The 13,454-nt window shown below is 41.5% G+C and overlaps 1 protein-coding gene across 3 annotated transcripts in view; it reads left to right on the plus strand.

The window, feature by feature from the left end:
- The window catches only part of LOC306848563 (voltage-dependent calcium channel subunit alpha-2/delta-3-like), a 235,059-nt gene that overhangs the window by 140,734 nt on the left and 80,871 nt on the right, over positions 1-13,454 (plus strand). For all 3 annotated transcript variants that reach the window (XR_013782255.1, XM_079383198.1, XM_079383197.1), the window contains exons 14-17: positions 2,030-2,101; positions 2,326-2,406; positions 9,311-9,385; positions 10,712-10,795. Coding sequence is in view for 2 of the 3 variants with exons in the window: in XM_079383198.1 (XP_079239324.1) it covers positions 2,030-2,101; positions 2,326-2,406; positions 9,311-9,385; positions 10,712-10,795 (312 nt within the window). In the remaining variant the exon portion in view is untranslated. The remainder of the gene's footprint in view (positions 1-2,029; positions 2,102-2,325; positions 2,407-9,310; positions 9,386-10,711; positions 10,796-13,454) is intronic.

Here is a 13,454-nt window from a genome sequence, read left to right on the forward strand (position 1 = left end):
CGGTGGAGATCGTCGACAATGGAGCAGTGGGAACTCTGGAGGTAAGCAGATCACAGGTTAGTCGTGAGAGAGTCAGGCTAGGTTCTGGTTAGTGAACGGTAGACTGGACAAGGAAGGAGTGCTGGCAGAGTGCAGATATAGTGGTGCTGATTGGCCGTGGCAGGTGCGGTGAATTAGAAGGCAGGTGACAGTGATCTCGTTAGCTTGGGTGCTGATGACTGGGGGGACTGTGATTCGCTGACAGATCGCAGAATCACTGTTTTTTTTTATTTTTTATAGTATTTTCTAAAGTTCTAAAGTTCATCACAGATTATCAGGGTGGCTAAGATGGGAAAAAATGGGTCGACAAAAGGATTTAGTATACTATAGACAGTTTTTGCAAAACCTGATATACACTACCCTAGGTAGTTCCCAAATGAAATGTATCTGTACACCTAGTGGCGATAAGAGTGAATTTTATTTTCTCCCATACAGTTGATGCAACAACAACAACAATAATAATAATAATCCTATTCTTATTCCGATAATGATAATGTCACTACTAGCTTAATGTCGATAATGATAATGTCACTACTAACTAGCTTAGCACTGTGACAAATAAAGGGAACAACAAGAGTTGTCTGAATAACCTAAACATGTGTAATTAAAATAAAAAGGCAAAAAAACAAAAAAACAATTAAATTGTTGTAGAAATGGCATGTCCAGCAAACAAGAAAAATAAATGGTGTAACTAAGTGATGAACATCCATAGTATGAAAGTAACCAACTAGTCATGACTTTTTCCCGAAATCATGTGCACACATCCTCAGTTGAACCATGTTGGTTCAGCAGTATAAAGGACTGGCATATTAAGTAGACAATTCCTATGGATTTACCACGTAATTACTTTGATGTTACATAGCAGCGGCCAGTAAGTTAAGCTTTACATATAAATTGTAGTAGGTGTCCAGAATGTTACACTTTATATTAAGTGGAGAGTTCCTGAAGAGTTACCATGTAAGCACACTGGTATTACAGGGGTGCATCAACTCCACCAACTCGAGATCCAACTCCTCCAACTTTACATATCCCTAAACCTACCCGTTTCCACCCCCTGTATCAAATTGTTCCAATTATTCTTATACATACTGTTGTTACAAAATGTAGTTATATAATTCCTGTTACATGAGTATTTAGTGAAGTGAAAAAAGTGTTGTTACCTGTTACACATTTGTACTTACACATACCATTCTGAGTGTTGTTACATGTGTGTAGTTACAGAAATATTATAGCTGTAGATACTATGTACTGATGTATACTTACACTATGGTTACAAACTACGTACACATCTAGTTACTATGTAAGTATACAGGTATTAGGGACACATTATAAAGTGGGACTGATGTGTTTACTAAGAGTTGGAGCTAACAGGGCTGCTGCTGTAACTATATATAATAGATCGATCCATAGAGCAGTAGTTCCAACCACACAACCTTATGATGCTGCTGTTAATGTTTGTTTGAACTGTGTTTTTGGGAAACAGAATCTTTGCGCTACGTTGGTAACAATGGAACTTCTGACCATAGTTGACTAACAATTCTTTTGGGAAACGCACCCTGTAGGTTCAGCTCCAATCCTATCAAACACACTTGGCTAACAATGTTGGCTAACCCTGCACTAGACACATGTCCAAAAAAAAAAAAAAAAAATGTCTGAACTAATACTATGTCCACAGTTTCATTTGCCTGAGAAACACGCTTCATTATCAGATTAAAAAAATAGACTGATCTCAGATTTGCTTCATGAATTTGTTTAATTTATTTTAATTATTTTTATTGGCAAAGCACCCTAATGACTTAACCATTTTGACAATGATTATTTTCAGATGATGATGAAATAAAATAAAGTATCTGTTGAAATCAAAAATCAAAAAAAGTATCTGTTGCAGAAACAAATGTGAAAACAGATGGTCAATCACTTTCCCATGAGAACCAGGCAATGAATGAAATTGATCCACATCTTTGTTATGTTTTGTTGTGTATTTGTGTAGCTGGAAGATGCTCAAGGTCCTGTGCTCATGACTACCGTGGCCATGCCTGTGTTCAGCACCAAGAACGAGACTGTGAGTGATGCTAAACTTTTACTTCGATAATGTTAACCAGTGGCTATTTAGTCAGTATGAATATTTTCTGTAAAGCACTAATCAAATTATACCAATTGGAAACTTATATTAATAGACTTGTCAAAACATTTAACCAATAAAATATGATGAATCACAACAAATATTAATATATATATTTTTTGCTTTGCTTTGATTTTTAACATGCTTGTGTTAATTGTTTTAAGAGAAATAAAGGAATTCTTCTTGGAGTAGTTGGCACAGATGTTCCAGTGTCTGAAATACTGAAGGCCATCCCCAAATACAAGGTAATCAGACAAACTCCTGTTGATTATGTGTCTAGCACCAGAGAGTGTGAATGAATGAATGAATGAAAATCAACAATTTAGATAACCCTTTTTTTCTCTAGAAGATAGCATTGTAATTTCATGTTCACTAAAACCTCATAAAATGATGTGACATCTGCAGAACATGCGGTGGAACCGGCGTGAGCTTTTTGCCATTCAGCAACCGCTACTCTGTGTGTGTCTGTCGGTCTGTGTTGTGAGTCTTATTTAGTGTTGTTTGCCCCTACACAATCACTTGAAATAAGCTCCACAATGTCTAAGAGTGCAGAGAAAACTAAGCACTTGGGCGAGAGCAGATCACATTACAGGCTGTATGTTCCTCCCTGCAAACGCTACATCATTGCTGGGGATACACAAGGTCCATGTGTGTGGTCTGCTTGAGAGCAGAGCTCGCAGAGTCAGCTCTCAGGAAAAAGAGAGCTGACTGCCCGCTTTGTGAGCGTTTGTCGCTACGTATGCTTGCTCTCAGAGGGCTCTCCTTGAGCTTTCACCAGCGTTCCTCACGGTGCCAGCCCCACTTTCGCCGAGGGCGGCGGAGCGGCGGCTGCGCTCATGGGAATCGCAGATGGATCAGGTGGAGGGAATGAAGACGGGCGAGCCCCTATCTTCTTCCTTTCCCATCAGATCCAGTGTCCGCTCTCTGGGATCGGAAGTCCACCCGCGGAGAGAGGGCTCGACGCTCTGCTTGTCTTCCTCCAAGGAGGTGGACTTGAAGGACGTCGATGAGCTTTGTAAACTGCAGTGTTTGCACAAGCTTTGTTTGCACAAGCATATTATGAACAAGGGGCTGATTGTGCTTCTCCCCGCCGTATGACCGAGTGAGATCGCGGGGATCGCACATGGATCTGGCGGAAGGGTGGGAGACAGGTTCACCCTATCTCCTCCTGCATTCCTCAGATCTAGCGCTCTCGCTTGGGGCTCGCTGAGAGTGAGAGCTCGCTGTTGCAGCGTGCGTTGCTGAGGTGACGTGCATTATGTCATTCATATTCATATTAGACCGTGTTTACTTGTATGGTTGTTTTTCTGCATTTAATTTTGATTAAATTATGTATTTCATCTAACTAGGAGAAGTTAGATGTGTGTATATATATATATATATATATATATACACACAGGTATATATATAATGTATTTATGTACATATATGTAAAGAGTGGAGCAGAGCATACCAATATCGTTCTTCCCCTCGAAACGGTCACTGCAAACGCTGTAGGCCTCCTCTTGCTGCTGAGAGTTTTTGAGGCTTCCGCTTGCTAGAGCTCCGCTGGGACAGTCTGTGAGAGGTGAGCCTCCTTACAAAATCCCAGTGTGTGGAGTATAGTAGGCATCGTCTCGTTCCAGAGAGTCGTAATGCTGAGGCCTCTGCTCCTAGAGCCCGACCATTTCGTCACCAGGCCTTACACCCAGAGAGTTTTTGAGGCCTTCACTCGCCAGAGCTCTGCTGGGGCAGTTATGTGAGTGGTAGCTGCACCTCCTCACCAGATGCCCAGTGTACAGAGTGTTGTAGGTCTCCTCTTGATTTAGAGAGTCATCATGTTGAGGCCTCCACTCCAAGAGCTCGACTCTTCAGAGAGTGTCGTCAGGCCTCCTCTCACTTAGAGAGGTTTAGAGACCACTCACCAGAGTCGGCCTGGATAACATTTGTGAGTAGTAGGCTCTAAGTGAGTCTCCTTACAAGATGTGAAGACCCATACTCGGAATTCGTACTCTGCATTTAACCCATCCAACGTGCAAGTACACAGCAGTGAACACACACACACACACACACCGTGAACACACACCCGGAGCAGTGGGCAGCCTGGGGAGCAGTTGCGGGGTTTGGTGCCTTGCTCAAGGACACCTCAGTCATGGTATTGAGGGTGGAGAGAGCGCTGGACATTCACTCCCCCACCTACAATCCCTGCCAGCCCGAGACTCGAACCCGCAACCTTTGGATAACGAGTCCGACTCTCTAACCATTAGGCCACGACTTCCCCGTAGTGTGGAAGTCCAGAGAATGTCCAGTGTGTGGAGCGTAGTAGGCCTCCTCTCGATCTAGAAAGTCGTCATGCAGAGGTCTCTGCTCCAAGAGGTCGAATTTTTCAGCAAGTGTCGTCAGGCCTCCTCTCGCTCAGGGAGTTTTAGAGGCCTCTGTTTGTCAGAGCCTGTGAGTGTTGTAGGTCTCCTCTCGCTCAGAGAGTTGCAGGCATCCACTCGCCAGAGCTCCGCTAGGAAATGCCCAGTGTACGGAGTGTAGTAGGCCTCCTCTCAATCTGAGAGTCGTCATGCTGAGGCCTCCTCTCCAAGAGCTCGGCTGCCTCGGCGAGTGTCGTTAGGCCTCCTCTCGCTCAGAGAGTTTTAGAGACCTCCGCTTGCCAGAGCTCCGCTAGGACAGTTTTGTGAGTGGTAGGCTCTGGGTGAGTCTCCTTACAGGATGTCCAGCGTGTGGAGCGTAGTAGACCTCCTATCGTTTAGAGAGTTGGTATGCAGAGGTCTCCGCTCTTAGAGCTCGACCATTTTGACAAGTGTCGTCAGGTCTCCTCTCGCTTAGAGAGTTTTAGAGGCCTCTGCTCACCGGAGCATGAGGCCACAGAGCTTATGCCTGTGGTGGATGAGGATGCTTTCAATAGCCTCGAGTCCTCTGCTCTCCCCTCTCTTGCAGACCAAGACTCACTTTCAGAAGTTGGCTTTCGGGACGCAGGCCCCGCCCACCTGGCCACTCGTGGCCCTTTTTTCTCTCGCCCTAGCTGTGCTCCATCCACACTGGGCAGGGAATTGTAAGTCCGTCGGCGTGGGCATCTCGTTCCCATAGCGTCTCGATGCAGCTCGAGTTCCATCGAGGAACGTCTCTAGGTTACATATGTAACCCTGGTTCCTCGATGGAACGAGACGCTACGTCTCGGGGCCATACTTCCGGCATCCCTGCGAGCGGTTGCTTCATTTCCTGAAGCTGACGTCGGTTCCACCATACGTGCTTTTATGCTTCCTGGCCGATTATGTCACCTGCCCGTGACGTCTCGCCCTTCCATTGGACTGATTACACATGTGATTCAGAGCGTAGTCACGCTGAAAGTGTTCCTATAGCGTCTTGACGCAGCGTCTCGTTCAATCGAGGAACCAGGGTTACATAAGTAACCTAAAGATGTTTTCCTTTCTGTATTTGTTGTATTTATTATTTAAATACAGGTTCCAAGTAAGTTTGTGTCAAATTTACCATCTTTCATTTTTTAAATGGTCATTGGACTTGAGTTATATCATCGATATGGACCATGATTTGTTACTTGCTATTGTGGTTAAGTGGAGAAGAAGAGCCTATGCCATAATAGGATGTAAACTAAAAAAAGATCAACTTGACTTTGCCAGTCTGAAAACATCTAACAGGGAATAGATGTGGCTTCAGGTACAAAAATATATTCATTTATTTAACATACAAACAATCGATCACATCACATCAGTACTGAAGAACATACCCATACAATGCACACACACTTTATAGAACCAATACAAAATGTTAAGTAGAGTTGAGACTTACTAGCTGGGAGCTGCTAATTACAGTCATTATCTGTCCTGAAACACACTACAATCACACACACACACCTGCATACTTGAGTGACTAAGATGGTCGATAATGAGCATAGTAAGTGTTTTAAGTGCTACAGCTCTTTGAACTTCTCACACTTAAAATGAAAGTGCTTCTTAAGGGAAAAAAAAAAAAGTCTTCCATCTCCCATAGGGCTAGTTCTATGGTTGCTGACTGAGGTGCCACAAAAGCTAGAGTCCTGGGAATCCAATGTTAAGGCTGCCGAGAATGAGCAGAGGATTTCTCTTTCTCTCTCACTCCCTGAACCATGTGCAGTGTACAGGTCCTTTTCAAAAAATTAGCATATTGTGATAAAGTTCATTATTTTCTGTAATGTACTGATAAACATTATACTTTCATATATTTTAGATTCATTACAACACAACTGAAGTAGTTCAAGCCTTTTATTGTTTTAATATTGATGATTTTGGCATACAGCTCATGAAAACCCAAAATTCCTATCTCAAAAAATTAGCATATCATGAAAAGGTTCTCTAAACGAGCTATTAACCTAATCATCTGAATCAACTAATTAACTCTAAACACCTGCAAAAGATTCCTGAGGCTTTTAAAAACTCCCAGCCTGGTTCATTACTCAAAACCGCAATCATGGGTAAGACTGCCGACCTGACTGCTGTCCAGAAGGCCATCATTGACACCCTCAAGCAAGAGGGTAAGACACAGAAAGAAATTTCTGAACGAATAGGCTGTTCCCAGAGTGCTGTATCAAGGCACCTCAGTGGGAAGTCTGTGGGAAGGAAAAAGTGTGGCAGAAAACGCAGCACAACGAGAAGAGGTGACCGGACCCTGAGGAAGATTGTGGAGAAGGACCGATTCCAGACCTTGGGGGACCTGCGGAAGCAGTGGACTGAGTCTGGAGTAGAAACATCCAGAGCCACCGTGTACAGGCGTGTGCAGGAAATGGTCTACAGGTGCCGCATTCCCCAGGTCAAGCCACTTTTGAACCAGAAACAGCGGCAGAAGCGCCTGACCTGGGCTACAGAGAAGCAGCACTGGACTGTTGCTCAGTGGTCCAAAGTACTTTTTTCGGATGAAAGCAAATTTTGCATGTCATTCGGAAATCAAGGTGCCAGAGTCTGGAGGAAGACTGGGGAGAGGGAAATGCCAAAATGCCTGAAGTCCAGTGTCAAGTACCCACAGTCAGTGCTGCTGGTGTTAGTCCACTGTGTTTTATCAAGGGCAGGGTCAATGCAGCTAGCTATCAGGAGATTTTGGAGCACTTCATGCTTCCATCTGCTGAAAAGCTTTATGGAGATGAAGATTTCATTTTTCAGCACGACCTGGCACCTGCTCACAGTGCCAAAACCACTGGTAAATGGTTTACTGACCATGGTATTACTGTGCTCAATTGGCCTGCCAACTCTCCTGACCTGAACCCCATAGAGAATCTGTGGGATATTGTGAAGAGAAAGTTGAGAGACGCAAGACCCAACACTCTGGATGAGCTTAAGGCCGCTAACGAAGCATCCTGGGCCTCCATAACACCTCAGCAGTGCCACAGGCTGATTGCCTCCATGCCACGCCGCATTGAAGCAGTCATTTCTGCAAAAGGATTCCCGACCAAGTATTGAGTGCATAACTGAACATAATTATTTGAAGGTTGACTTTTTTTGTATTAAAAACACTTTTCTTTTATTGGTCGGATGAAATATGCTAATTTTTTGAGATAGGAATTTTGTGTTTTCATGAGCTGTATGCCAAAATCATCAATATTAAAACAATAAAAGGCTTGAACTACTTCAGTTGTGTTGTAATGAATCTAAAATATATGAAAGTCTAATGTTTATCAGTACATTACAGAAAATAATGAACTTTATCACAATATGCTAATTTTTTGAAAAGGACCTGTATTTCTCAGGTGGAGTTCACACATGAGAAGTTGTGTTCAAGTCCGAAAGTTTACAATGCAATCTCTGTCAGCTTGTTTAAGTTTTCCTGTTTACTGTTGCTTCAGTCACTAATAATTTTTCGCAGTGGGCAGGTTGGCACTTATCAGGAGTCCCATCCCTTGCTTGCTTATTCAAGGAGAATAGACATGCAATTGATTTGCCACTTTTGCATGCATTTCATTCAAGAATGTTGTGCAATTTTTCTGCCACAATGACAATTTTGTCACAATTCTCTCTGTTCACTTAATTGCCTCTGGGGATGGAGACTCTGGCACATGTCTGACCAAGGGTCATGCTCGTATGCCTACCCACTAGTGCTGGGCGGTATACCGGTTCATACCGAATACCGGTGTTTATTTTTGTTATGATTATAGTTTGAATATCATTTTGTGACGTGACTTACATCACTTTGTGCAGCAACCTTAATGAAAGAGACAATGGATAATTGTCCCTAGACCCTGAAAATAACTTAATAATAATAATATTCAAACCATGAACTCTATGTAAACTCTCTGATTGTATCACTGAGTATGTATTTTGAAATATATTAATGAAAAATATTTTATTTGAACAATTTGATTTTATCTTTATACATTTTGTTGTAAATGTGAGCAAAATCTCAAGGACAGTCAGTTCACTCTTTGGCAATATTTGCAAAGTCTCCAGGCAGCTATTTTCTGACATGCTAGACCAGGGATCCTCAAATCTGGCCCACTCCTGCAGAGTGTAGCTCTAACCCTAATCAAGCACACCTGAGCATGCTAATCAGAGTCTTCAAGATCATTAGAAAAACACAGGTAGTTGAGTTTGATCAGGGTTGGAGCTAAACTCTGCAGCAGATTGCCCTCCAGGGAAAGATCTGAGGAACCCTGTGCTAGACCAACTCCTATATTGTTTTTTTAAAAGGAAAGGCATGACTTGCATTACTAGAGCCACCCTGGATACACCATATTGTGCAGCAGACCATTCACAGCAATACATGTGCACCATCTCAGTATACAGTATATATAGAAATGTGCTTGCAGAGAGAGCCAGCCCACACATTCTTCTGATTGGCTGTGATCTTTAATTGATATGTTGCATCTGTTGTGGACAGATACATTGCTTGAATCGTATCAAATCACAACTGGTTAGAACATTATGCCATTCTTCAGACTGTGATTGGACTAAAATTGGATGAGTGCTCAACATTTTTGGTCCAGTTTGCTGCAAAAATTAAATGTGTAAATTTGTTAATTTTGTAAACTTTTAGCACTATTACAGATTATATAGATGGCTGAAGCACTAATAGACAAACTCACGATGTCTTTGAAAATGTGGCAGTATCTCAAAATGTGATTGCTGCCTCTGATGTGTGTGTGTGTGTGTGTGTGTGTGTGTGCGCGTGTGTTCACAGCTGGGAATCCATGGTTATGCCTTCGCCATCACTAATAATGGATACATACTCACCCATCCAGACTTGCAGCCTCTGGTAATGTATCGCTTGTGATTATAACAGTGAAGAAGCAGTCCTCCGGCACATGCTGAGGCTTATGGGAGAATGCATCTCATTAGAGTCATTGTGCTGTGAGCCGACAGCTGCATACGGCCTCTGATCAACTGTAATGAGAGTTTGACAGATGATGAGATGGGAACACACTCTACTTACATCGACAGGCATAAGAATCAAAACCTCCTTCATGATCTTGCTGCTGTGTGAATTGTGTCGATAAACAAAGCTGCGAAACTGTCAAACAGGGAAAGTACTCAGGATAAACAGGATCTGTGCAAGAGGGCAATTAAAAAAAGTTTTATATTTATATGTCCTCTGCATGAATCTCACCAAGCCATTGATGAAAATCTAGGTGATATTTCATCCCATCAAAGTCAAACTGACGGAGAATTTTAGAGCCATTACAATTCATAACAATTAAGCATGTTCTCATCATGATCATAAGGTATTTTTTTTCTTGGTATGGTAATCTAGTGATTATCGTCCATTTGATTTCACAGATACTATTTAAACTAAACTGAGCTAGACAATGACATCGCAATAATGAAATGCCTTTAACTGAAAATTGAGCGTTTAATCTTATTATTATACATTACTGACACTCTATCCTCCAATTTGATACTGTTAAGTGCTTTGACACAATCTGTATTGTTAAAAGCACTATATAAATAAAGGTGACTTAACTTGACTATGTGACTAGTTATAACATTTAATTTGTAATTTGTTTCATGGATTGTGGTAGTACTTGTTATACCGCCTTTTGGTAGCATTTCTAATATTTAATTCAAAATTATTTATGTATAAAATTTGATTTACTTTCTTTCTTTTCTTTCTTTTTTTTGAGTGAAAACTGACGTGAGATTTAATCATGTGGCTGGTGTCCAGGGTACAGCTAATGTCTCTGTATCTACACACACTCCAATATTCAAACTACACAATGCAACAGAAAAGCCCACTCTTTTATTATCTCCCATTTTAAAAGATACAAATCTGGTCTTTTCCATTATTTTCATTCTGCCACTGGAGGGCAGTATATATCTGTTTCACACTGATCCAGAGAAATCTTCTTTTAAAAGAAAAGCAGCAGTGACAGAGTAAAACTCTGGTGGTCTGTGTTCTATTACGAAAGGAGTAACCGATATAGAAAATATATTTAGTTAATGATCTGCAGGGGAAAGTCACACACTAGTAATGAGAGAATAATGTGATGATAATAATTGGGTTTACTACAGTATCACTCTAATACACATCATGTTTATCCATATTAAATAATATCATTGGTGTGTCCATGGCTTGTGTTTCCAGTATGAAGAAGGGAAAAAGAGGAGAAAATCCAGCTACAGCAGTGTGGATCTGTCGGAGGTGGAGTGGGAAGACAAGGAGGATGAGGTAAAATGTTGTTATTTACAGTTATAAATAGTTTAAAGGAAAGTTCTGGTGGAAAAATGCTTATTAAAATCTGTTAATCATAACATAGGGCCACTTTATTAAGTTCACTGTTCTAACTCCACTTGCTACTTCTATTATCTATTAATATAATACTCTTTCTTAATCAGAAAGTCAAAGGGGGGATTTTGTCTTCAGAATCTAACTAAGCTAAAAAAGGTTAATACATGAAATGATAATAGAGTTGTCAGACCTCTGTCGTGTGTGTCATGTGTTCCTACCTCTTGTGCCCTTATTTGGTTTGTTTCCTGTCCTTGTCTGATGTAATCATTAGTTTATTCGTGTCTAGCCGTGTTTGTTTAATTGTCTGACTTACCTGAGTATTTAAGTCCTGTCTGTGTTGTGAGATGTCGTCTGGTCTACTCGTTACTTCCCAGTGTTTCCTGTGCGTAAGCCTTGCCTTGTCCTGCCATGTCTTGTCCTGTGTTGAGTAAAGACTATAATTTGAGTTACTTCCTCGTCTCTGTGTTCCTTGTTCCTCCCTGCTGTGTGCACCGTGACAAGAGTCAGGTGTTTCAGTGAAGGAGCTTAGGATTTTGGGTTGTGCTGGTACATTATAGAGTTGCAGAAAGATAGAACAGGCTACACTAAAGAACTTTTAAATCATTGTCAAAAAAAATCATTGTGCTAGTTTCTTAATAAATTTAAAAATACTGTTGTCTGTCATGATCCCAGTCTGTGTTCCTCTGTCTTGGTTTTGTGTTTATGGACTCTTGTTTTGAAGTGTTTTCTATTCCCCTTTGTTTCTGTCCCCTTGTCCAAATACCTTGCGGTCTTTGCATTTGACCACTTGACTACTTTTATGACGTATTTCCTGTATTTGGCCCAAGTGTTCAAGTGAGGATGAAGACCACAAGTGTGTGTAGAACTTTTAATTACCTGATGGGACACACTTAGTGTTGTAAAAATGCAAATGTTTACATAGCTTTATTTTTATTTTAAATGTTTTGCATTTTTAAAATCAACTTCTAAATGTCTCTTCAGTAGTCCCATAACATGACACAATTTAATTTGTGGTGCTTCTAATTAAGTGATATGAAATAAATATCACAACACTGTTTTCTGCCAAATTATTTGTAATAATACCTAATTATAAAACCTGATATATAAATATATGTAAAAATATTTAACTTACACTGGAAAGGTTTCCATGACCTCTCGCGAGATCTCTGCAAAAATCTCACGATTTATTCCGAAACATGATGCATAAAGTAATACACTGGATTCAAGATGGCGCCGATGTGTGTGGCTTGCCGTCCATCGCTCCATGTGTTGTTTGTTTGTTTGTTTATTTTAACTTGTTTAATATGCCAGCCGCTGCGTTGCGCCTCACTGGTACTGACATATGATCGGGCATCTCTTTTAAATCGGCAAGTTTCTGCAAATGCGTTGTTACTACGGAATGGCTCTCACTATACCCCTCCTCCCATACTATCGTCTATACCTGGGTACCTACGCCGCTGGCCTTGTTCCTTACCGGCCTGGAGGCGGAGGCGACGCCGGGGCAAACGGGGTGGCATTGCTGTTAAGCTAAGGCTGGCGCTGCTGAATCATCGAGAGGGTTTCTGCTCGGATGGAGTTTTTGAAGATCGTGCTGTTCGTCGGCGCTCCCTGGATCCAATTCGGGAGTGGATAATCCCCCTGGCTCCGACTGCGGCGGTCCCGGGCTTTGATGTATATTCTCCTGCCTTTTCTCCTCGTTTTTATCATGGAGGAGTGTGTTTGAAACATCTTCGTTCTCTACCTCGGGCAAAGCAACGCAAGGAATCTACCACAAACCCTCTGCATCTAAGGATGACTTTAATTAACACCAGATCGGTAACTAACAAGACTTTCATTTTAAGTGACTTGTTCTCCTCTCGAAACTTGGATTTTTTTATTTCTTACTGAAACCTGGCTCTGTCCAGGTGATTTGAGCCCTTTCTCTGAACTTCTGCCACCTAAATGTTTGTTTTTTAATTCCCCACGCACAACTGGTCGGGGTGACTTGTCTCTATTTTTAAAGATCATTTCATCTGTCGCTCAGTGGCGAGTAGTACCTACAGCAGCTTTGAACTTCAGTTGTTTGTTTTGGAACTTGGCGATCCGCTTTTGATAGCGGTAATTTATTGACCGCCAAAATCTAATACAAACTTTTTAATGGAGTTTGCTGAGTTCCTGGGTGATGTGACTCCGAAATATGATAAGCTTCTTGTACTCGGCGATTTTAATGTTCATGTTTGTTGCATGAATGATCACATAGCTAAGGAGTTTACCCATTTACTAAATGCTTTTGATTTTTCTATCGGGGTTAATGCTCCCACTCATAAGGGTGGCCATATACTTGACTTGGTGCTTCTGCATGGACTTAGTATGACTGATTTAGAAATATGTGAAAATGGCTTTTCTGACCATAAGACTGTTATGTTTACTGTCTCATGTTCTGCTGTTGCACCTACAGTCTCATTTTGTGGCTGCCTTTCTCGGTGTATTACTGCCAGTACTAAAGACTCATTTTTATCAATTTTTCATGAAGTGATGCCATCTATTGTCAATTTTTCCTGTGATGCTAGTGTTGAGGAGCTCCTCTCCTGGTTTAATTTCACCTGTTCAAACGTTTTAA

The sequence above is a fragment of the Barbus barbus genome (assembly GCF_936440315.1).
Source record: "Barbus barbus genome assembly, chromosome: 28".
Classification (NCBI taxonomy): domain Eukaryota; kingdom Metazoa; phylum Chordata; class Actinopteri; order Cypriniformes; family Cyprinidae; genus Barbus; species Barbus barbus.